General features: G+C 46.4%; 1 protein-coding gene across 1 annotated transcript; it reads left to right on the forward strand.

Moving 5' to 3' along the window:
* Nucleotides 1-668: 668 nt before the first annotated feature.
* BIRC2 (baculoviral IAP repeat containing 2) lies at nucleotides 669-24,947 on the forward strand. The gene is made up of 9 exons (XM_045077491.1): nucleotides 669-1,011; nucleotides 1,707-3,812; nucleotides 3,905-4,004; nucleotides 8,049-8,127; nucleotides 8,935-8,983; nucleotides 22,898-23,140; nucleotides 23,614-23,868; nucleotides 24,131-24,172; nucleotides 24,285-24,947. Exons 2-9 carry the CDS (start codon nucleotides 2,915-2,917, stop codon nucleotides 24,476-24,478), a joined length of 1,860 nt encoding a protein of 619 aa, XP_044933426.1. The 5' UTR covers nucleotides 669-1,011; nucleotides 1,707-2,914; the 3' UTR covers nucleotides 24,479-24,947.
* Nucleotides 24,948-25,104: the final 157 nt, after the last annotated feature.

The following is a 25,104-nucleotide window of genomic DNA, read 5'->3' on the forward strand; positions in this document are numbered from 1 at the left end:
GCGAGCGGACCCGGATCCGCGCGGCCGCGCGACTGAAGGCCGCGGGACGAACTCGGGCCGCCGCCTGGCTCCGTGGCGGTGTTCACGGCTCGGCGCCCCGAAGCGCGGGGTGTGCGCGGCAGGAGCGTCTTCGTCCTCGGGGCCGCCTGGTCCCGGCCAGAGCGGAGCGCGCCGGCCACCCGACTCACAGCGAACCGCCTTCTCCGTGTACCCCTCCCGCCAAGAAAGGTTCTGGAACTTCCCGAGCAGCGGCGCCGAGCGCCCGGCGGCCTCCCGGTCGAGCCCCGGAGCCGCGCCCCGCGCAGCAGCGACCGCCGCGGGCCCTCGGGCTCGGCCGGCAGGGCCGGAAGCCGGAACGGGGTTCCCCGGCCGCCCCGCCTAGCGCCCGGCGCTCTGGAAACTTCTGAGGCGGTGGCCCCGGACTTCCCCCGCCCCGAGGACGGCGCTCGGCGCTGCCGCTCCCCGCGGGGCCGCCGCCCCCGTCCCCGCCGCCGGACGGACTCCGACCGAGCGACGGCAGAGCGACTCTCCAGACGCGACACGGGCCAGGCTGTGACCCACTTTGATCAGCGCCGCCAGTCGGCCGCGGCCCTCCCCGCGCGCAGGCGCCCAGGGCGCAGGCGCAGACGCCGGCACCGCCCCGGAGGGAGTCCGCGAGGCGGGGCGGAGGGCGGCTCACCCGCCGGCTTCCCGACGGTCCGACCCCGCGGCCCGGGACGTGTGGCCACGGAGAGGCGCCGAGGCAGAAAGACAGCTGCGGCGCCGGCAACCGGACGGCCCCGCCCACCGAGGAAGGCTCGTCCGCTCGCTCTGTGACGCAGAATCTCGGCGCCCTGGCGCGGCGTTGACGTCTCCGTGCGCCCGTGCGCGTCAGCGCGTGCCCCGCCAGGGCGAGGGCTCGGGACGCCAGAGCCGCGCCGGCCGGCCGCATCTCCGGGGGGCGACGCGGTTCGCACTCGGGGAGGCCGCCGGCTGTCGCGCTGTGTCCGCGTGTGCTGCACCGGCCCCGCGGTGAGTGTGGGCCCTTTGCGGGCGCGGGTCAGCGGCGCCGGCGGGCGGGGAGGGACGGGCGGAGGCCGCGGCCCTTCGGCCGGACGCGGGGGCAGGGGCGCGGCGGGCTGCGGGCTCCCCCGGTAGCTGACGCTTCTCGTCGGGGCTTCAGGGCCGAGCTGTGCGGGGGCCGGCCCGGCGCGCGCACCGGACCCCGGTCTCGCCGCGTCCCCGCAGGGCGTGCAGCCGGTTCCCGGGCGCGGGTGGGGTCGGGGGATCCCTGCGCCGCCGGCCGGCGGGCCGACCCCGGGGCCCACCGCCCGGGCCTCACTGCCCGGGGCCCGTGGCCGAGGCGGGCTTGCGCGCTGGCTCTTCGCGGCGCCCGGGACTTCGCGTTGGTGAGCGGCTGACGCCTGTCGCTCCTGGTCACCTGCGGCGCGCACGCGGCGCTCCTGCCCGCTGACCGCCGGGCCGAGTCGCCAGGGGAGGGGGCGGGAGCGAGGGCGCTGCTGGGGAGGACGTGTCGGCCACCCGCGGAGGTGGACGGCTTTAAAACGTGCGGTGACTGCCGCCGGGGCTGCGGTGCATCGGCCTGTCGAAGGTCGCGCAGACCCGTCTCTGGACGTAAGTCGCCGTGCACGGCACTGGGTACGCCGGGGTTCGTTCTCTGTGCCAGGAAAGCGCGGCTTTCTGAAGCGGCCTTCTTTTTTTTTCAGATTCACAGCCTGGAAGAGCCCGTCTTTGCCCTCATTTCTTTCCCCGGCAGTGATCAACCCCATTATGGAGACGCAGGAACTTTATAAAGGGAAATAGCGGGAATGCTGCGGAGCGTAGCTTTGTGTGTGAAGTGTAGTCTGAAAGGGGCAGGTGTCTGAAGACGGGAGGCCAGTGGGGTTAGCTGTTGGCTTAGTGTGCGCAGACGATTCTGTTCGTCAGAGTTCCTCCTGTGTGATGACACTAGGAAGGATGCGCTGTGTCCGGTTAAGCTGATTTCTCTTTACAAAATGAATGACTTAGGTACATGATGTTTAAAGACAGGCTATTTAATCTTTAAAGGCAGTGTTAAAGTTCCTGTTGTGGAAAGTTTATGGTTAAATGGTTTATTAAGAGCGTACCTTCAGTCGAGCCCGTCTAACCGGTGTGCAGAGCGAGGAGGGCAGGCAGACCATGATGCTGCCGGGCGTGGGAATAGATACGGTATTGAACAAAGGTGGAAGAGTTAGCACTTAGCTTCAAGTGGAATCTGTTTGACATATACACTAAAACAGGTGTAGGTTCAGCAAAGCTTGTGGGTGTTGATGTCCCCAGAAGCTGCCCTTGTAGCTAGTACAACCCGCTTAAGTAAATACCGTGGCGATAACCTGTGTGAAACTGGCCTTCAGATAGATAATCTGACCCTAAGAAGACTTTAATTCTTGTTTGCTAGAGTAAAACAAGATTTAAAAAAAAAAAAAACATATTAAAGGTCTTCAAAGAAACCTGTATATAGTTTTTCCCACTTGTAGCATAATCAGTAATTGGCTTGATGAATAGGCCTTGTAGCTTGTAACTAAAAGCATAGTGAAAGCATAATTTAAGTACCCTATAATTTTTTAGGATTTTGGGAATATCGGCCTCAAAACATCAAGAAGTTTTAGCATATTTCCGTAAATGTGCCAGTTTCTTTCAGGCCTTATATTAGTATTACACCAAGTAATGAGCCGTTAGCCGTTGAGTTACTAAGAGTTAATCTGAAACAGAACTAGATGTTATCCTGGTAATTTAGGATAGATCTTCATCCCGCCTGAGTTTAAGAAGGTGTAGTGAATTTTACTAAGTAGGAGCCTTTTGTTTGATTCTTCTGTGTGGTAAAGGAGCTAATTTCATGTGAAGAGAAGAGAAATTTCATGTGAAGGTTTTTGGCCATTAAAAAGTAAAATCGCTCATGCACAAAACTACTTGCCAAAGACTTCTCCTAGGTTCTTCATGTCAGAGAATTAAGAGTACCATGGAAGATAGCACGATCTTACAAAATCAGACAGTTGGCAACAAACAGAAAATAAAATACGACTTTTCATGTGAACTCTATAGAATGTCTACATACTCAACATTCCCCAGCGGCGTTCCCGTCTCAGAGAGGAGTCTGGCCCGGGCTGGTTTTTACTACACCGGTGTGAATGACAAGGTCAAATGCTTCTGTTGTGGCCTGATGCTGGACAACTGGAAACCTGGAGACAATCCTGTTGAAAAGCACAAACAGCTCTATCCTAGCTGCAGTTTTATTCACAGTCTGGTCACTCTTACTAGCCGGGATTCCACCTTTAAGACAACTTCTCCAATGAGAAACAGTTCTCCACATTCATTATGTCCCACTTCGGAACACGGGGGCTCCTTCAGCGGTTCTCGTGCTGACCTTGCACCGAGCCCTGCTAATCCTAGAGCAGTGGAAGACTTCTCCCCATTGAGGACTAACCCCTACAGTTATGCAATGAGTACCGAAGAGGCCAGATTTCTTACTTACCATATGTGGCCATTAACCTTCCTGTCACCATCAGACCTGGCAAGAGCTGGTTTTTACTATATAGGACCTGGAGACAAAGTCGCCTGCTTTGCCTGTGGTGGGACGCTGAGTAACTGGGAACCAAAGGATGATGCGATGTCCGAACACCGCAGACATTTCCCCAACTGCCCGTTTTTGGAAAACTCTCTGGAGACGCTGCGGTTTAGCATTTCAAATCTGAGCATGCAGACACACGCGGCTCGACTGAGAACGTTCATGTACTGGCCGCCCAGCGTACCGGTTCGGCCCGAGCAGCTGGCAAGTGCTGGTTTCTATTACGTGGGTAAGAAACTCTCCTGTGGTTGTATGTTTTATCAGGTTCACTTTGTTTTACGTATTAGGATGTGTGTGTAAGTTCAGTCTTGTTTTCTTTAGGTCGCAATGATGATGTCAAATGCTTTTGTTGTGATGGTGGCTTACGGTGTTGGGAGTCTGGAGATGACCCATGGGTGGAGCACGCCAAGTGGTTTCCAAGGTAACTGTTTTGAAAGATATTACTGCCCCAGACTGTGCTTACAAGAGGCAGGTGTGCTTGCAGAATTTAGGTTACATTTCAGTGTAACAAAGCTGCTTTTATGCTGTTGGGAAATTGGCCTTAGAAAGCAAGCACTAAATCTAAGGCCTCTGGCTCAGCGGGGGAGCATGTGACTCTCGGTCTGGGGACTGTTGAACTGCACGTTGGCTGTAGAGGTTACTTAATAACTTAAAATACACCCGAATTTTCACATTCATTGTTTTGATAAAAATGTTTTAGAATGTTCTCTTTCCTTTTGTAAGCCATGTATCAGGATATAATATAACTTGCTGTGATTTTTTAAAAAAAGATTTGCTTATTTGAGAGAGGGAGAGAATGCTAACAGTGGGGTGGGCAGGGAGGGGAGAAGACAAGCAGACTGGGTGCTGGGCTTGATCTTGGGCTGGATCCCAGGACCCTGAGACCATGACCTGATCACGAGTCAGATGCCCAATCACCTGAGGCACCCAGGTGCCCCTAATTTTAGTTTATTCTTGAGGATTCATTTATAATTATGGCCATATGTTTTATCTGTAGCGTTCCCAGTTTTGCTTTAAAGAAATCTTAAGGGGGGGCGCCTGGGTGGCTCAGTGGGTTAAGCCTCTGCCTTCGGCTCAGGTCATGGTCTCGGGGTCCTGGGATCGAGTCCCACATCGGGCTCTCTGCTTAGCAGGGAGCCTGCTTCTCTCTCTCTCTCTCTCTGCCAGCCTCTCTACCTACCTGTGATCTCTTTCTGTCAAATAAACAAAAATCTTAAAAAAAAAAGAAATCTTAAGGATTACAAAGATGTATAAAATTGCACAAAAGAAAATAGTTGGAAAGAGAAAAGGAGAATAAGAAGAGACATAAAATGATCTAGAAAAAGGCAAATATAAAAATGCATATAACGAAAGCTGATTAAATCTGATTATAATTGTAAGTTATTTTTTCTGTACAGTTTATCTTGTGATAAGATCTTGTGATATCTTAGTCACTGTGTTTCTAGCAGTATGTCCTGTTTTCTTTTGTAGCCTACAAAGAATTGAGAGGCAGAATTGTTCGTGGAAAAAGAATTAGAAATGCTTCATTTTTGAGGAGCTGTGTGAACTTGGACTAGTCTTGTGACCTATTTGAAACTGTGCTTATCTGTATAGTGGGGGCATTGGACTAGATAGTTTTTTTTTAAATTGTGAAAAAAAAATAACAGAATTTACCATTTTAACCGTTTCTAAGCTTATTGTTCTGTGGCATTGAGTATGTTCACATTGTTCTTCTGTCTTTACTAGCAGACTTTCTCATCTTCCCAAGCTTATTATACTCATCACAGGAACTCCCCATACCTACCTCCCACCCCAGCCGCCACGGTTCTTTCTGTCTGTCTGAGTCTGACTAGGTATCTCCCATCGGTGGGATCATACAGGGCAGTGTTTTGACCTGTGAGCACCTTTCATAATGACGAGGAATCTCTTGAACCCCTTCAGGAAATTAAAACATATTTTTGTCGTTTTTTTTTTTACATAAACTTGAAGTATTATGGATCAATACATTGTTAAAGATTTTATTTATTTATTTGAGTATTATGGATCAATACATTGTTAAAGATTTTATTTATTTATTTGACAGAGAGAGTGCACAAGTAGGCAGAGAGGCAGGCAGAGAGAGAGGAGGAAGCAGGCTCCCTGCTGAGCAGAGAGCCCAATGCGGGGCTCCATCCCAGGACCCTGAGATCATGGCCTGAGCCAAAGGCAGAGACTTCAACCCACTGAGCCACCCAGGCGCCCCTAAAATTTTATCTTTTTTCTTTTTTTTTTAAAGATTTTATTTATTTGACAGAGATCGCAAGTAGGCAGAGAGGCAGGCAGAGAGAGAGAGGAGGAAGCAGGCTCCCAGCTGAGCAGAGAGCCCGATGCGGGGCTCGATCCCATGACCCTGGGATCATGACCTGAGCCGAAGGCAGAGGCTTCAACCCACTGAGCCACCTAGGCGCCCGTAAAATTTTATCTTTAATATTCATAATATAACAAGGTAAAATTTGACCTTCTAATTCTTAAAAGTGACATACTGTTTAGATTACTTAGGAAAATGTATTTTGTCAGAATTTTAAATGACTTGATTATGCTTGGCTCTATGGGATTGGGTGCATAAAATTTGAAATTTAATAACAGTATTAGAAAGACAAAAACAGATTTTCAGCTCCGGGGTTGGAATTACTGCATTTTGTCCTTTATAAAACAAAAGAAAACAAAGTCTTGGTTTATTTCCATCATTTGTGTTTTGTTGAAATGGTTAAATAAGGGAAAAAGGCTTAGGGTGCTTTGTGTGAACACTTTGGAAAGCAGCAAATGTCAATTGTGGATAATCTTTAATCTCAGTAAATGGAAAACCAGAATGGATAATTGTTATCAGTGTATTTACTTGTCCTGTGTTTGAGGGCCGACTGGAGGATGTTTCAGATGCTGGAGATGTAACAGTGATGAAGACAATGATCTCTGTCCTTACTGAACTTCTTAGAGGAGGGGCGATATATGAGCCAGGGCTCATTGTACTTGCTTTAATCATAATGAATGTAAATTAACCGGTCCCAGAGCAAAAATAATTAAAAACCGTATGACGACTGAGAACATCGTGAGAATGAGCTGTTTTATCTCCGTGACAGACTGAAGTCACGCACATGCTTCCGTGGTCCCTGCTGATTCTAGCCAGTCAGTGGTTGAAGCGCATTTGGATTGTTTCCAGCTTGGAGCGATAAGCATAGAGCCACTGTAAACATCGATAAACAGTTGTGACAGATGTTTTCATTTGGCTTGGAAGACCAGCTAGGCGTGGGATAGATGGGTTGTGTGGCAAGTTTTCACTTCCTACGAAGTGCTGTGTTGTTTTCTTAAGCGGCTGTGCTGTTGTAGGTTTCTGCCGGTAGCCCGTGAGCTCTCCCAGTGTCCCACATCCTTAACTGTAACTGGATCATCATTTTAGTGTGGCCATCCCAGAAGGTGTGCCCTAACATCTCTCTGCGCTTTTATGTAGCATTTCCTTAATGAGTAATGACGGTGAGCGGCTTATTTGCCTTCTACATATCTTCTTTGGTAAAGTCTCCAAATCTTCTGCCCATTTTAAAGTATTTTTAATTACTAAGTTTTGAGAGTTCTTAGAACATTCTGGGTACACGTTCTTTAACAGGTGTGTTTTGCTACCTTTGAGTTTGTGGCTTGTCTTTTCATTGTTGTAACAGTGGCTGTTGAGGATGTCATTGTATCAGTTTTATTTTGTGTGGATTATGCTTCTGGTCTCTAGCTGAGGAATCTAAGGAAGAAAAGATTTTTCTGCTGTCTTCTAGAAGTTGCACTGTGTGATGTTGAACATCAGCTCTGATTCGTTCTTAGTTTCTGCACACAGCTGGGCATGGGTGGAGGCTTGTTTTTGCGGGTTGGTGCTGAGCTGTGGTTAGCAATTTAATGAGCTACCGAAGGGATAAAATGGAAGTCGCCATTCAGTGAGCTTCTTGGAAGGCTTTCAAGCAGCTCTGGGAGTTGGTGAACAAGTGTTTGGGAAACACCGTCATTATGCATAGAGATAATATTTCTCTATGTTTTGGAAGAAGGGTTTGTGCTTCATTGGTAATGGAAGAGGGATCCCTGAGAAAGATAAGCAGTTATGTTGTGAAAGATCCCATGTTAGGAATACTAATTACAGCTTTTGAAACTATGTGAAGCCCCAAAAGTAAACTGTCCGAACAGCATTTTTCAAGTTTTAGCTTGTGCTCCTTTGAGGTCTAAACCCTTTTCTTGATACTTGTTAATGTGATTAAGTAGAAGATGGCAGAATGCATCAATACGTAGTAAGAGTTAGTGTTTTATGAAGATTTTTAAGGATTTTTTTCCTGCTCAATACATATGTGTAGTAGGTTGTGATGTAAAATGTTAATACTGTGGGGCACAGAGCTTGAAACCCACTCTTCTAGAAAATCAGGTGTTTTTTTTTTTTTTAGGTATAAAACACTTCACAAGTAATTTTCATCTTCTGTTATAGGTGTGAGTTCTTGATACGCATGAAAGGGCAGGACTTTGTTGATGAGATTCAAGCTCGATACCCTCACCTTCTTGAGCAGGTGAGTAAGTTCTTATACTTGTCAACGCTGAATTCTAAATGAAAATGACAAAGAATATTAAGAGTAATGTTCACATGTGTATTTTCTTAACATTGTGTTTTCTTATTAAGTATAGTTAATTGCTTTATATCCAATTAATGAGACCTTTAATTTTTACTTTTGTAACTACCTTGCTTATTCAGGGCTTTTTAAAAAAATTTTTAGGGGGCGCTGGGTGGCTTATTGAGCATCCAGTTTTGGTTTCGGCTCAAGTCATGATCTCAGGGTTCTGGGATTAAGCCCCGTGCTGGGCTCCCTGCTCACGGGAAGCGTATTTGAGATTCTCTCTCCCCCCTACTCCCCCTGCTCACTTGCTCTCTCTAAATGAATAAACTAAAAAAAAAAAAAAGATTTCTTGCTTTCAGGGTTCCGAAAAATCAGTTTCCCAGTGTGCAAATTTGTGGTGGGATTGGAGGAGGATTGGTAGTGTCTCCTCCATCTTTTCTAGAAAAATAAACAAACAAAAACAACTTGTTAGGACTTTGGAGCCTCTGGGAGTGATCCAGCTGAAATATCTTTTAAATGGAATGAGGAACCATTAATTCTTCCCCCTTCCCTGAAATTAGAGAAGTACTTGAACTCTGTTTGGAAGTAGGTAAAGTTTAAGGGGATTTTTTTGATGATGAAGGTAAAACAGAGCAAAGTAAGTAAATAAATTGCCTAGTTTTCAGAAGAGCATATGTGTTACTGGAGGTAAACTTATCCTATTGCTCTATTTAAGGTTGAGATTTTTAAATTTTACCTATTAATTTTTCTCCTGTTTCATAGCTTTTGTCAACATCAGATACTCCTGGAGATGAAAATCCTGATCCACCAAGTACGTATGAAAGTATTCCAGATGTAGAATGGGAATTTTTATAAGAATGTTAAGCATAAAAGTATATAAACAGAGGGTTTGATTTCTGAGGACATAGGAAAAAGTGCTGGGAAGTTAACTAATATTATGTATCTCTGAAGACTCAGGACGCTTATACAGCGTTTTAGCAAGTCTGCTAAACTTTGTTCTTCAATGCTGACCTTCCAACTGGGGAACCGGCCATATGCAGAAGAGAAGTGACCATCACAGATAGCTCAGGGAATACCAGATGAGAAGTATGAACATCCGCCGTCCAAAGAGGACAAGTTTTCTATAAGCTAGTATGTTTGGAAAGGGCTAGTTGATGGATGATTTAAGAATTGGGCTAGGGGACGCCTGGGTGGCTCAGTTGGTTAAGCAGCTGCCTTCGGCTCAGGTCATGATCCCGGCGTCCTGGGATCGAGTCCCACATCGGGCTCCTTGCTCCATGGGGAGCCTGCTTCTCCCTCTGACTCTGCCTGCCACTCTGTCTGCCTGTGCTCGCTCTCGCTCTCTGACTAAAAAAAAAAAAAAAAAAAAAATCTTAAAAAATAAAAAAAAAGAATTGGGCTAGATGTTAGCTGTTCATTAGGTGTGTACTATTTTAGGCAAGGATAGGAAATAGAACTGGTTAGAACTTAGTTCTGGCCACATCTGGCATATAGTTAGTGTATGTAATTGACGTGTGTTGGGTGTCCAAAGTGAGATGGCCGTGCACCATTTCTTGGCATACACCATGCTCAGATGACTCCGAGTGGTGTTGGGATTTGGAATTGGTTTTAACTCGGTAACTACCTCCCGTGTGCCGGACCTGGAAAAGGCAGCAGGGCTCACCGCTCTTGATCTACGTGTATGACCAGGTTTTCCGTGGGCCACCCTGTGCAGCTCCCTAGTACAGGGACTGTCACATTTTTTTCTCTTTGAAAGTTTCTATGCTCTCTTCCGTAACTCACAACTCATGATCTTGCATCGCTGAGGAAATAGACACACTCAAGAGAGAGCTGCTCCCATTCCCTCCCAGCAGAGCCACCAGTCTGAGATGTGTCCATACCACTCACCTTTCTGTTTGTTTCATGAAGGATCTAAGGCCAGCTTTTCTCCTTGTCCTTTGTCCTCTGAATCTCAAGCCTCCTGCCAGCATCAGAATATTGCTTTGGCAGTGCTCAGCCCCTTCTGTTTCCATAGCATCAGGTTTTCAGTCTCCAGAATATTTATTTCAGTGTATGAACCTGATGCACTGTAGCCAGTCCCCAGAAGACCCTTCCTTGAGTCCATGTCATCTGCTAGCTGTTGTCACACTTGTTTGCTTCCCTTTACAATAAAATGTGTAGAAAGATTTATCTGTGCTTACTTTCTTATTTCTTTTCTATTCTTTCTTGAACTTACTCTACTAAAAAGTGCTCCTGTCAGGGTCACCAAGAACCCACCACCTTCGTAAAGCCACTGCTTGACCTGGTACCCACAGACAGTTGAGTCTTTATCTCGTCCTCCCCGAGCTTTATTGGGATAGAATTCCCGTATGATGCTATATAACTTTAAGAAGTGACGTGATTGATACACATATATTGCTAAATGATTATCATGTTAAGATTAACACATCATTTGCCTCACATAATTTTACTTTTTCTATGTAGTAAGAATATTTAAGATTTACTCTTTGTAACTTCCAGGTGTGTGATCCAATACTGTAATCTGTGCCCAGCACACTGGATATTAGATTCTCAGAACTTACTTCTCTGATGAAGTCTGTCCATGTTATTGCAAGTGGCAGGGTTTCCTTCTTTTTTATGGGTAAATAATATTCCGCACATATTACCACGTTTTCTTTTTTCAGGTCTGCTGATGAGCACTAGGGGTTGTTCTCATGGTTGCTGTGGCGAATCATGCTGCAGGGAACATGGGAACGCAGAAAAGCTTCCAGAAAGTGGTTTTGTTTCCTTCTGATAAATACACAGAAGTGAGATTGCTGGATCATAGGGAAGTTTGTTTTTCCTTTAAACAAATTTTTAGATTGATTTTAGCATGCGTTTGCAAGCAGGAGGAGGGGGTACAGAGGAAGAGGGAGAGGCGGAGACTCTCAAGCAGACTCCTGCCCAGTGCAGAGCCGGACCCTGGGCTTGATCTCGCGACCCTGAGATTATGACCCAAGGTGAAACCAAGAATCAGATGCTGAACTGACTGAGCAACCCAGGTGCCCTGGGAAGTTCTAGTGTCAATGTTTTGAGGAACCTCCATACTATTTTCCACAGTGGCTGAATTACTTTACATGTCTCCCAGTGGTGGAAGAGGCGTCCCCTTTTCCTGCTTTGTCAGCACTTTTTTCTTGGGCTGTTGGTTGTAGCCGTTCTGACAGGTGTCATGTATAGTTTCTCATTGTGGTTTTGGTTTGTGTTTTTTTGATGATGAGTGACATGATGTTGAACATCTTTTCATGTGTTTTGGCCATTTGTATGTCTTCTTTGGGAAAATGTTGCTCATGTTTTCTCTCCGTTGTTTAGTTGGGTTATTGGTTTTTTGGAGAGTTGAGTTTTAGAAGTTTTTTATATATTTTTATACAAATGTATATTAGTATAAATGTATATTAGTATATATTTCTACTAACCATTTATCAGGTAAGTCATTTGCAGATATCTTCTCTCATTGTGAAGGTTGCCTTTTAGTTTTTGTAGATTGGTTCCTTTGCTGTGCAGAAGTTTTATATCTTGCTGAAGTCCCAGTAGTTCATTTTTGCTTTTGTCACTGGAAGCAAGGGTGCTTTCAGTGACATTTCTAGTAGGAAGTTGCTGTGGCTGATGTCAGAGAGGTTGCTGCCTGTGTTCTCCTCTAGTACGTTGATGGATTCCTGTCTCACATTGAGGCCTTTCATCCATTTTGAGTCTATTTTCATGTGTGGTGTCAGAGAATGGTCCATTTTCATTCTTCTGCATGTGGCTATCAGTGTTCCCAGCACCATTTATTGAAGAGTCTTTTTTCCATTGGACATTCTTTCCTGGTTTGTTGAAGGTTAGCTGACCATAGAGTTGAGGGTCCATTTCCAGGCTCTCTCTTCTGTTCCATTGATCTGTGTGTCTATTTTTGTGCCTGTACCATACTGTCTTGATGATTGTGATACAGCTTGAAGTCCAGAATTGGGATGCCACCAGATTTGGTTTTCTTTTTCAACATTCCTTTGGCTATTTGGGGTCTTTTCTGGTTCTTCTTCTTTTTTTGTTTTTAAGATTTTATTTATTTGACAGAGAGAGAGCACAAGTAGGCAGAGAGAGGGGGAATCAGACTCCCGTCAAGCAGAGAACCCAATGTGAGGCTTGATCCCAGGACCCCAAGATCATGACCTGAGCCAAAGGCAGAGGCTTAACCCACTGAGGCACCCAGGCGCCCCTCTTTTCTGGTTCTATACAAATTTTAGGGTTGGTTGGTCTAGCTCTGTAAAAAAATGCTGGTGGTATTTTGATAGGGCCGGCATTGAAAGTGTAGATTGCTTTGGGTAGCATAGACATTTTCACAATATTTGTTTTTCCAGTCCCTGAGAATGGAATGTCTTTTCATCTCTTTGTGTCTTTCTCAGTGTCGTTCATGAGTGTTTTGTAGTTTCTAGAGTACAGATCCTTTACCTCTTTGGTTAGGTTAATTCCTCGATATCTTACGGTTTTTGTTGCAATTATAGATGGGATCAGCTCCTTGATTTCTCTTTCTGCTCCATTATTGGTGTATGAAAATGTAACAGATTTCTTTATGTTGATTTTTTTTTTTTTTAACATCGGTTCTATCAGGTTTTTGGTGGAGTCTTTCAGGTTTTCTATATAGAGTATCATGTCATCTGCAAATAGTGAAAGTTTGACTTTTTTAATGCTGATTTGGATGCCCTTTATTTCCTTTTGTTGTCCGACTGCTGAGGCTAAGATTTCCAGTTCTGTGTTAAATAGTAACGGTGAGAGTAGACACCCCTGTCTTGTTCCTGACCTTAGAGGAAAAAGCTCTGAGGGTACTAGCTGTGGGTTTTTCATACGGGGCCTTTATGATGTTTGAAGTATGTTCCCGCTAAACCTTTGCTGAGGGTTTTTATCACGAGTGATGCGCTTTGTCACATGCTTTTTCTGCATCTGTTAGGGTGACACAGGTCTTACTCTCCGTCTTCAGGATCTTGCTGATTAACTTGCGAATGTTGAACCACTCTTGCAGCCCAGGCGTGAGTGCTACTTGATTGTGATGAGTGAGTCGTTGAATGTCCCGTTGGATTGCTTGCTAGTATTCTGTTGAGGATTTCTACATCCATGTTCATCGGGGCTCTTGACCTGTAGTTTTCATTTCTGGTGGGGTCTTTGTCTGTTTTTGCTATCAGGGTTATGCTGGCCTCATCGAATGAATTTGAAAGTTTTCCTTCCTTCCTTTTTTCTTTTTTTGGACTGGTTGAGAAGAATAGGTATTAACTCTTCAAATGTTTGGGAGAATTCCCCTGGGAAGCCATCCAACCCTGGACTTGTGTGTGTTGAGGGGATTTTTGATTGCTGATTCAATTTCTTTGCTGTTACAGGTCTGGTCAAGTTTCCTATTCTTCCTGTTTTAGTTTTGGTAATTTATGTGTTTCTAGGAGTTTATCCATTTCTTCTAGGCTGTCCAGTGTGGTGGCGTGTAGTTTTTCATAATACTCTCTTATGCCTGCATTTTTGTGGCGGTGTGATTTCTCTCATCATGATTTATTTGGGTCTTTTCTCTTTTTTGGTAAGTGTGGCTAGGGGTTTACCAAATTCTGCTCTCAGTTTCATTGATCTGTTCTAGGTGTTGTTTTTTGTTTTTTGTTTTTGTTTTTACTTTTTCTATCATTTATTTCTGCTCTAATCTTAATATTTTCCTCCTTTTGGCTTTAGACTTCCTTTTTTCTCTCCAGCTCCTTTAGGTGTAAGATTAGGTTTTGTATCTGAGACTTTTCTTGTTTCATGACGTAGGCCTGTATTGCTGCATACGTCCCTCTTAGGGGACCACCTTTGCTTCATCCCAAAGGCTCTGGACCATTGTGTTCATTTTCATGTGTCCATGGAGTCTTTTATTTCTTTGATTTCCCGGTTGACCCATTCATTCCTTAGCCGCATGTTGTTTAATCTCCATGTATTTGTGGTTTTTCAAAATTTTTTCTTGTGGTTGACTTCAAGTTTCATAGTCTTGTGGTCTGATAATATGCAGGTATGATCTTGGTCTTTCTGTACTTGTTGAGGCGGGATTGGTGACCCAAGATGTGATCTGTTCTGGAGAATGTCCCGTGTGCACTCGAGAAGAATGAATATTCCGTGGTTTTAGGATGGAACGTTCTGAATATGTTTGTGATGTCCACCTGGTCCAGTGTGTCATTCGAAGCCATTGTTTCCTTATTCTCTGCTTTGATGATCTGCCCCTCGATGTGAGTGGGGTGTTAAAGCTCCTACTCTCACTGTGTCATTATTATTGAGTTTCTTTGTTAGTTCTGAATTGTTTTATGTATTTGGCTGCTCCCAAATTGGGGGCATAGATATTTACAATTGTTAGATCTCGGTGGACAGATGCACGGATGAAGATACAGTGACCTTCTTTGTTTCTTGTTACAGTCTTTGGTTTACAGCCTAGTTTGTCTTATGAGTCTGGCTACTCTGGCTCTCTTTTGACATCTGCCAGCATAATAAATGGTTTTCTATCCTCTTGACTTTCAATCTGCAGGTGTTTTTAGGTCTAAAATGTGTCTTTTGTAGGCAGCATATCAATGGGTCTTGGTTCTTTTTTTTTTAACCCATCCAGACACCATACATCTTTGATTGGAGCATTTAGTCTATTTATATTCAGAGTAATTATTTATAGATTTGAATGTAGTGCTTTTTATTATTTGGTTTTTATTTGTTTCTGGAGATTTTCTCTGTTCCTTTCTTGTATATCATTTTGATCTGTTCCACTCACAGAGGCCCTTTCAGTCGTACTTTTTGCAGGACTGACTTAATGACCATGACCTCCTTCGGTTTTGTCTGGGAAATGCTTCATCTCTCCTTCCATTCTGAAAGACGGCCTTGCTGGGTAGAGTATTGGCTGCAGATTTTTCCCGTTCAGCACAATGAATACATCATGCCATTCTCTTCTGGCCTGCCAGGTGTCTGTGGGGAATCTCAGCTGGCCTTTTGGGTCTTCCCTTGTAAATTAAGGGCTGCTTTTGTCCTGTTGCTTTTAAGACTTTCACACTATGGTTTGCAAATTTTCCTACAGTGTATCTTGGTATTGGCCGGCTTTTACTGATTTCAAGGGAAATTCTCTGTACCTCCTGGATCCGGACGTCCCTTTGATTCCCCAGATTAGGGAAGTTTTCTCCTGGTATTTCCTCACATAAACCTTCTGCCCTCATTTCTCTTCTTCTGGAACTCCTGTCATACCAGTGTTGGGGTGTTTGATGGAGTCACTGAGTTCTCCAAGTGTATTCTTGTGTTCCTTTAAATTTTCTTTATCTGTTTGAGAGAGACAGTGTGAGCCAGTGGCAGGGGCAGAGGGAGAGGGAGAAGCAGACCCCTCACTGAGCTGGGAGCCTGATGCGGGACTTGATCCCACGACCATGGGATTATGACCCAAGCTAAAGGCAGACGCTTAACGGTCTGAACCACCAGGTGTCCCACCATAATTCTTTCTCTTTTGTTCAGCTTCATTATCTTCCATTACGTTGTCTTCTGGATCAGATTCATTCTTCTCCTGCTTCTGCCTTGCATCAGGCTTGTTTCATGATCAGTTACTGCATTCTTCATCTCTCACTGATTCTGTTTTATTCTCTTACCTCTGTAGTGAGGGCTTCCCTGAAGTCTTCCATTCATTTCTCAAGCCCAGTGAGTGTGCTTTTGATTGTTGCTTTAAATTTCCCATCAGATGTTACTTACATCTGTTTTGCTTAGATCTCTGGCTGTGGCCTTACCTTGTTCTCTGATTTGGGATAAATTCCTCCATCTTGGTATTTTGTCCAAGTCTCTTCCTCCTTCTCTGTGTTAGAAAAGCCTGTTACGTCTCTGCTCCTGAAAACAACAACCTTCTGAGGAAGAGGCCCTGCAGTGCCCAGGGCCTGGCGCTTCAGGGAGTGTCTCGGGTGTGCGCTGCACACGCTCTGCTGCTGTGGTTTGGCTGCTCTGTCCTTCGGGCCAGCGGTCTGCCATGGGTTCTCCTTGCCCGCTGTGGGCAGCGTTTGGTCCCTGGCCCGAATGTGGTGAGCTTTAATGAGGTGCGCTTGGGTCTGTTTGTGAAGTGAGACCTGTCAGCTCCTCCAGCAGAACTGCGGCCTTGCAGACGGTTGGGAGACGCAGTGTGGGCAGGGGTTTCTGTTTGTCTTCTGGCGCTCTGCGACTGAGGCAAGCTTGACCGGGAAGGGCTTTCCCGGCAGTGTGTGGGGTAGGGCGTGGGCCCCGGTATAAGCGGGGTACGCAGCCAGTGTGGGCGCTGTGCTGTTCACTGCAGGTGGGTCTGTGTTTATGCTGAGGGGTGGGGAGGGAAGTGGGGCCAGCGGTGCCTTTGTACCCAGAGAGGCGTCTCTGTAATGCTGCCTCTCCAAGAAGGGCAAGTAGTCTCCCCTGCTGTGTGCTCCAGGCGTTTTTCAGGTGTTTCAGGCACTGTTTCCGCACTGTCCGTCTCCGGGTTGTTTGCCCGCCTCTTCTCCAGCGGTAGGGCAGCACCTCCAGCCTGTAGCCCTGCCTGCCGAGGCTTTTATCCTCGGCAGTCTAGGTTAAGGTGTGGGTTTCTAGGAACTTATCCATTTCGTATATATCGTCCGGTTTCTTAGCTTGTAGTTACCCACAGTAGTCTTCTAGGACCTTCGGGATACTTGGTGCATCATCTGTAATGTCTCTAATTTTGTATGATTTCTCTCTTTTCCGGGTTGGTCCAGCTAGAGGTTTGTCAGTTTTATCTTTTCAAAAATCCTAGTGTTCCATTGTTTTTGTTTTGTTTTTGTTTTTTGGGGTTTTTTTGCTTTTGTTTTTACAGTTTCTGTGGCACTTATGTCTGTTTTAATCTTTAATATTTTCTTGCTTCTGCTCACCAGAGGCTTAGTTTGTTTGTATTTTTCATGTTTAATGTTTAAACTAGTAAGTTTTCTTAAAATTCTAGGGTAGTTAATATGCCGTGTTACGTTAATTTCAGCTGTATGATATGATTCCGTATGTTACTCAGTTCTCATCAAGATGGGTGCATTTTAATCCCCTTCACCTATTTACTCCATCTCTCCTCACCTTACTTTTCTGCTTTCTGGACATACAAAGTTAAGCTTTTTTTTTTTTTTTTTTTTAAGATTGGCTTGTTTTCATGCATGTGAGAGCTCATGTGGGAGGACGGGGCAGAGAGAATCTGAAGCATTCTCCCCTCTACACAGGGAGGCTGATTGGGGCTCGATCCCACGACCCTGAGACCATGACCTGAGCCAAATCTGAGTGTTGGATGCTTATCCAGCTGCCGCTCAGGCATCCCAGAGAGCTTTCATTGTGCCTAATTTCGGTATTTCTTGCTAAAAACTTCCATCTCAGAACTGCTTTTGCTGCATCTGCTTAGTTTGGGCCTGTCGTGTTTTTGTCCGTCTCAAGTACTTGATGGCTTGTTGATACCCTGTCTGGTCCATTGGTGGCCCAGAAGTGTGTTTAATCTCCTGTATTTGTGACTTCGTTAGTTCATGAGTTTCCTTTCTGTTACTGATTTTTAGTTTGATGCCATTGTTGTAGGTGGAAAAGATACTTGATGTGATTTCCATATTTTCAGGTTGTTAAAGCCAGCTTTGAGGACAGGCTGAGATCTGTCCTGAGAGGACTGTTGGGCGAGAGCTTGAGAAGTGTGTGTGGTGCTGCCGGGTGAGGTCCACTCGGCGGAGTGTTTTGCAGGTCTGTGGTTTCCTTATGAACACTGCGGCTGGGTGTTTTGGTGGACGCTGAAAGTGGGCTCTGGAAGCCTCCTGTTTGTAGGTATTAGTCTTTTCTTCACTGTAGTTTTGTGAATATTTGCTTTAAACATTTTTTTTTTTAAGATCTTACTTATTTGTGTGTGTGAGAGAGGGCCAATCTCAAGCAGACGGCCCCCTGAGTGCAGAGCCTGATGCGGGGCTCTATCTCACAACCCTGAGATCGTGACGGAAGCTGAAATCAAGAGTCGGCTTAACCGACGGATCCGCCGGCTGCCCTTGGTTTGAATGCTAAGGCGCTCCGGTGGTGCATGCCCACGCACCTGTGCATCTGTGGCGTCCTCTTGGCGAGCTAACCCCTTCGGCAGCCGCCGCCGTCTGCTCCCACCAATTTTGACCACAAAAGTCTAACTTGTTAGGCAGCCACTCTTCATCTCGGGGTTGCCCTTTGCATGGAATTTTCATCCCTTTTACTTTCATCCTACCGGACGGAGTCTCCTTTGGTGGCTTATTGTTGGGTCTCGTTTCTTTAAATGGATTTAGCCATTCTGTGTCTTTTGATTAGAGAATGTAGTCCATTTGTGTTTTAAAGTAATTACTGGTCCTCTGGAGGCTTAATACGATTTTTTCCCCTAGTTCTTTGTTCCTTTCTTCCCCTCACGCTGTAATCCTTGACTGTCTGCTGTAGTAGTGTGCTTTAGTTCCTTTGCTTTACATCTTATGTGTCTACTCTAGGTTTTGTGTTTGTGTTCACCTGGATGTTCATGTAAAGCGTCTTAAGAGGGCTGGTAACAGCTCACTTCTCTTCACCGCGCAGTTTGCCCTGTTGATGTCCAACTTCTGATATGGGTCCGTCTAACAAGTTATTTCAGTTGTAGTTACTGAAGTTATTGTTTCACTTCCATGCTAGAGGTATGGTAACAGGAGAGGATATTCTGAATTGACTCCGTATTTACCTTTACCAAGAAGCTGTGCACACTGGCGCATGTTTCTATGTTGCTGTGTAGTGTCCGTTTCAGCGTGCAGAGAACCTGCTGGCATTGGTTTTAGGGCAGGTTTAATGTTGAATAACATCTTCAACTTTGGTTTTCTGGGAAGTCTGGTTTTTTTGTTTTGTTTTGTTTTTTGTTTTTTTCATTTCTGAAGGATGGTTTTGTTGTTGTTCTTGGTGTGGTTTTGTTTTCCGAGTCTGTCTCAGCTGGGCTGTACCGTCTCTGCAGACCAGGGTGTGGAGAGGTTGAGGGTGTCCCTTGTATGTGAGCAGATGTTTTTTTCTTGCTGTTTTCAAAGTTCTCTCTTCAGCTCTGTCTTTTTATATTCACTGTTACACATTTGAGAATAATGTTTGGGTTGATCATGCTTGTGGTTCTTTGCTTTTACTGTTGCTGGAGAATACAATAACAGAACTGGAAAATCTCTCCCATGATTTGGGAAGTTTTCACCTGTTTCGTCTTTAAATAAACTTCTGCATTTTTCTTCTTTGGGACTTCTGCGACGTAGATGCTCATTTGTTTGCTGGTGTCTTGTAACTTCCACAGACTTTTCACTCTTTTATTCTTTTTCCTTTTTTGTTCCTATAACTGCGTGATTTCAAATAATGTCCCTTTAGGTTCTCTGATTTGTTTCTTCGGTGTGGTCAAGTCACTTGTTGAAGCTCCTGACTCAGTTTTCTAGTTCTGTTCCAGGATTTCTCTTTGGTTCTGTTTTGTGGTTTCTGTGTATTAAACTTTTGAAATGTAGTTCATTTTTTTTTAGTTGCCTACTTTTGTTTTCTTGAATTGCATTGAGTATAAGATGATAATATTTAGTTTGTTAGGCAGATCGTAGGTCTCCGTTTCTTGGTTTCCTTTGGTGTTGTCCTGTGGCCTGTTTTGCATGATTTGAGGAGCCTTTCATTGGTGTCTGAGCACTGGAGGAAAGAAGCATCTCTTCTAGTCCGTAAAGGACTGGTTTTGGCAGATCAGAGACCTTTTCCTGTCCGTTCCCTTGGCGGGTGCCTGCTTGGGACCAGTTGTGAGGCTGTTGCTTTGTCTGTGGTGGGATTTCCGGTTGGTGGGCTTATTGCCAGTGGCGCAGGCTGGCATGGGTTCTGTCTGGTCCCCTGATGGAGGACAGTACACTGTTCTGCAGGATGTGGGATATGGGTCCACAGTTGGGTCCTCAGGTGGCAGGGCTATTACCAGATATGCAGACGGGTGTGGCCCCCTCTAGGTCTGTGGAAGGGCTCCTGTCTGGAGCAGAACGCGGGGCCCTGGACCCTGGCTGAGAGGGGCTGGAATGGAGCCCGGGGCTGTTTCTGGTTCTACTGCCAAGATTGAGGTCTGCAGACCTGGCTTTGGAGGCACAGGTGGGCATGTCTCTAGCCATGTCTCTTGGTGGGGAGGAGTGCTTCCTGATGATGTTCGGAGAAGCTGGAGCTTTGCAGGATCTCTAGAGGTGCAGACAAGGGTGTCCCTCCCTGGGTCCCAGCGCTGGTTGTGCTGCTGTGGACTGAGGCTGAGGCCTTTCAGGCGCTGCAGGTGTGCACTGGGCAGTGTCTCCTGCTGCATCCCTTGTGCTAGCCGGACTGCGCGCAGATTGACGCTGGGATTGGCTGGTCAGATTCTGCATTCTGACTGAATTTAGTGGGTTTACCTCCAGTGGCTCCCGGACCATGGTGGGATGCAGTTCTCAGGCAGTTTCAGTGTCGAGAGCTAGAACTGGGTTCTGTATGTCTGTATGCCAAAGCACGGGTAGGCCTGGGTCTTCCTCATTCTTTTGTGTAGGGTGCTGGCGACAGGATCAAGTCTTACGGGCCTGTAGCCAAATCCTGAGGGGGTGGAGCTATTCACGGGTCTGTAGCCAGGCCCAGTGTTGGCGAGCCAACCGTCTGGGTGCAGGCCTGACTTGTTACAACAGTTCTCCTTGGCATCGGGCTCCGCTGGGGTTTCACAGTCTTCTGCCTGGATCTCAAAGCTTTCACAGAGGTGCAGTTGTTCACTGGTGCATTCCAGATTGCTGTCGAGTCGCAGTACACGTGGGGGACGTCTCACTTGGTCGCAGTACACGTGGGGGACGTCTCACTTGGTCGCAGTACACGTGGGGGACGTCACATGGGGGACGTCTCACTTGGTCGCAGTACACGTGGGGGACGTCTCACTTGGTCGCAGTACACGGGGGCGTCTTACTTGGTCTCAGTACACGGGGGCGTCTTACTTGGTTGTCTCGCTGACGTGAGTCTCCTGCGTCATCTTTCAGACCCCTCCTTCGCCTGGCTTCCTGGACACCACCTTCGTGGTTTTCCTCCCGTTTCTCTGGTTGGTCACGAACAGTCTCCTTCGGTGGCTCCTTTTTTGAACCACAAATGATGGAGAACTTCTCAACACTTGGCCCAGATTTACTTCTTCATTTCTTGAGCTCTAGGCTGGCATGTCCAGTTACATGTTTAAATCTCTACTTGATTATAGTGGGTGTTCCCGAGTTCATGTGATCAGAGTAGACCTTCTCTCTCGTCTTTGATCGCTCCGACTTGTTCTTGTCTGGTCGTCCCCATCTCAGTTAATGGTAGCCGCCTGCTGAGGTCAGGAAGGTGACTCAAGCCAGGCAGCCTCCCTGCTCCTCTCTTTACTTGGTGTGTTTCATCCTTCGGATGTCTTCTCATCCCTGCCTTCCTGACAGCCCCGAATCTTCGTGCGTCTCCCCCGTCCACAGGGCACTGTGAGCCCAGTCCATGCTGCCATCCATCTTCCTGATGACCTGGCTGGTCCCCTCATTGAATCTCATGAACGTTTATTACAAAGCTGCCAGAAGCATTTTCTGAAAACACAGATCGGGTTTTACCGTTCTTTACTTCAAATGCCTGCCGAACATTCTAGCACACCTAGAGTGCAAGGTACAATGGCAAGGCTGTACACGGTCTGGGGATTGCCCTCCTCACTGCTACTCACACTGTCTTGTTCTTTTTAATTTTCTTTTTAAGATTAAAAAAAAAAATATTTGACAGAGGGAGCACGAGCAGGGGGAGCAGCAGGCAGAGAGAGGGAGAAGCAGGCTCTCCACTAAGTGGGGAGCCTGACGAGGGGCTCATTCCCAGGACCCCAGGATCATGACTTGAGCCGAATGCGGACACTGAATGACTGAGCCACCCGGCGCCCCTCTTCCTAGTTTTTGAACATCAGGAACTTGTCTCAGGGCTCTTATGCCTGGGGCTGTCTTGCCCAGAAGATTTCTTTCAGAAGTTCCCCTGACCCTTAGCATTATTCACACGCTGGTCCTTGTGGTCGTGGTGCAGCCTCTGGCAGGCTGCTGCGGGTGCGCTGTGCGGGTGTGTACTAGAACACTCTTCCAGCAGGGGGCAGTCTAGTGTCGTGAAGGATCACATCTCTCGTGATGTCCACCCAAGTGTCCACCCACTGCTGTCAGAAGGTACTTCCCTGATCACCGTGTCCGCGGTCCTCATCCCTGCAGTTCGCTGTAACCGCCGACACAGCTTTCTGTCCCTCAGAGTGTCGGATGTCTGCTGTGAGCACAGTCCCGTCTTGTTACTGTGGTGTTGGGTGTATTTTGCGCGAACTCTCCTCCACTTCGCTCTCCTTCCCATCTGGGTTACTCCGGATCGTCCGTCCGCCTCTCTGGATCCCGTTTCCCTCCAAGTCCAAACTGCTGCCGGCCTAGCGAAGTCTTTGCTGGGGTCTCCTGCTTTCCGGGGACAGATCCCCCGTCCTGCAGCATATTCGTTCCCCAGAAGAATCGTTTTGGGAATTGAAAAAGACACGGGTTCCTACGCCCTGTCCTTAGAGAGTCTCTCACGAAGTGGGTTCCAAGATGTCGTGTCGGAAGTGATCTTTAAGACAGGATATCCCCTGTGCCACTCTCATGGATGCTCTCGTGTTCACACCTGTGTTGGAATTCCAGGTAATTGGTGCATAAAGCTCGTGGGCCTTACCAGGACATGAGCACACGAGAGTAAAGACTGTGCCATCGTCATGATTTTTCTGTGTATTTTCACATTTGTGGAATTTAGCATTGGTACATGTCTTTTCAAATAGTTGTCCATTTTGGAGCTGGAGAAAGTTGTTCAGAAGACGCGGTCATGATGAACACGCCCGTGGTGGCGGCCGCCTTGGAGATGGGCTTCGGCAGGAGCCTGGTGAGGCAGACGGTGCAGAGGAAGATCCTGAGCACCGGGGAGAATTACAGGACCGTGAACGAGCTTGTGGTAGCGCTGCTTAATGCGGAAGAGGAGTCCCGAGAAGAAGAGAAGGACCAGCAAACTGAAGAAATGGCGTCAGGTACTTGGGAATGTTAGTTGTCCGCCCTGTTCTGTGAGGCTCAGAGGACTGGCTTTGTTTAACTGACAGATCGTGGGTGTCAAATAAGGGAGTTTGACGGAAGTGCTTGTAGAACTGATGTGAGGGGATGCAAGTGGAAGTCCGTGTCATTCGTTCCGTGGGTCGGGAGGTACAGGGATTGTGAGTGTTAGTGTCCTTTACAGTTCTGCTTTCTGGGGAACAGCAGGGTTTGAGGACTTTTAGAAATGACATGTGTTACATGTACTGTATGATATGCCTTAGCTAAATCTTCCAGAAGTTTCCTGAACGATAGGCATAAGATTAAGTGTGAACCAGTGATTCTATGCTGCTTTTTCAAGCTCCTCTCTAATGCCTAAATTGTTTGTAGACTTGGTTGTTAGTGACTATGTGTGTATAGTTGGAGCCCTTTAAAATCTAATGGATTTATTTTCTTTTTCCTTTTTTAAATGAAGATGATTTGTCATTAATTCGGAGGAATAGAATGGCTCTCTTTCAACAGTTGACTTGTGTGCTTCCTATCCTGGATAATCTTTTAAAGGCCAATATAATTAATAAACAGGAACATGATATCATTAAACAAAAAACACAGATACCTTTGCAAGCAAGAGAACTGATTGATACCATTTTAGTTAAAGGAAATGCTGCGGCCAACATCTTCAAAAGTTGCTTAAAAGAAATCGACTCCACATTATACAAGAACTTATTTGGTGAGTTTTTGGTAATATTATTTCAGAAATCTGTGGGATTATGTTTGTGTTTCTGTTTGACAAACAAGGTAAATCGAATTAGCCGACTCTAGTGTGTACGTTTAACTAGTTCTAGAACAGGGGCGTGCTCTCCTTGCCCGAGCAGTGTCACTGGGGGATTCGTGGTCTGTAGCTGGCCTCCGTGGTGTCCAGGAGATGAGGAGTGGGGGGCGCACTCTGGTCTTTGGGGGAATAATGCCTTTTGGTGTGTTTCTTTCCTCAGTGGACAAGAACATGAAGTATATTCCAACAGAAGACGTTTCAGGTAAAACAAAATGAAGACTTAAGACCAAAAGGAAATATTACTCCTTTTTTTTTTTTTTTTGGGGGGAGGTGAAGTAGAAACCCGGTGTGACGGAGTGTGCTGTTCCTGCTAGGTCTGTCGCTGGAGGAGCAGCTGCGGCGGCTGCAGGAGGAGAGGACGTGCAAAGTGTGCATGGACAAGGAGGTGTCCATCGTGTTCATCCCCTGCGGCCACCTAGTCGTGTGCCAGGAGTGCGCCCCGTCTCTGAGAAAGTGCCCCATCTGCAGGGGCATAATTAAGGGCACTGTGCGTACCTTCCTCTCGTAGGAGTCTTCAGGAGATGGCCGAGCACTGGGAGCCGTCTGAGGTGGAGAGGAATTACTGGTTCTTAGATTAGGACGTTTGTGCTGGGTTCTGCTTCACTGCTAGTGCTTGCTCCAGAGGTTAATGTCCTAAGTTCCGTTTAATCTCCATTTAGATGAGGGGGTTTGCGTGTGACGGGCTGTGTTAATGTGCGTGTGCGCGCAGGGAGAGGTTATGGGGGACCTTGGTGCCCTGAGGTGACACGTGACAAGGGCGTGTTGGGTGTTCTTTCTGGAACCTCTGAGTGCGACCCGAGAGCGTGCTGTTGACAGGAACCGGACAGGGGAGTGCTGGGGTTCACCACAGTTACTGCGCCAAATTCTTTTTGGTGTTTTTCCACTTGTGTTTTAAAATAAGGACTTTTTTCTTACTGGTAAATAAGCTTTTCCCATTGGTGAGAAACCTCGTAATAAAATTCTTTAAGAAAACTGCATCATCATTTTCCTCCTTAGAATGTATTTTTTTCTCCTGACTTAGAAAGTGTTTTTTTCCATGCCTTAATAGGGTTATCAGGGTTAAATGAGTTACTGTACAGTAATCTGTCCCTTTGTAAGCACACAGATATTAGCTGTTAAAAGTGGAATTCATTA

The sequence above is a fragment of the Mustela putorius genome, unplaced genomic scaffold, assembly GCF_011764305.1.
Source record: "Mustela putorius furo isolate JIRA1106 unplaced genomic scaffold, ASM1176430v1.1 tig00000198_pilon_pilon_pilon, whole genome shotgun sequence".
Classification (NCBI taxonomy): domain Eukaryota; kingdom Metazoa; phylum Chordata; class Mammalia; order Carnivora; family Mustelidae; genus Mustela; species Mustela putorius.

Bases quoted from the DNA above. Each gene is read 5' to 3' on its own strand.
- BIRC2 (XM_045077491.1), top strand. From the start codon at position 2,915: ATGCACAAAACTACTTGCCAAAGACTTCTCCTAGGTTCTTCATGTCAG. The intron at 23,869-24,130 runs GTGAGTTTTTGG...TTCTTTCCTCAG, and splicing joins ATTATACAAGAACTTATTTG to TGGACAAGAACATGAAGTAT. The intron at 24,173-24,284 runs GTAAAACAAAAT...TGTTCCTGCTAG, and splicing joins TCCAACAGAAGACGTTTCAG to GTCTGTCGCTGGAGGAGCAG.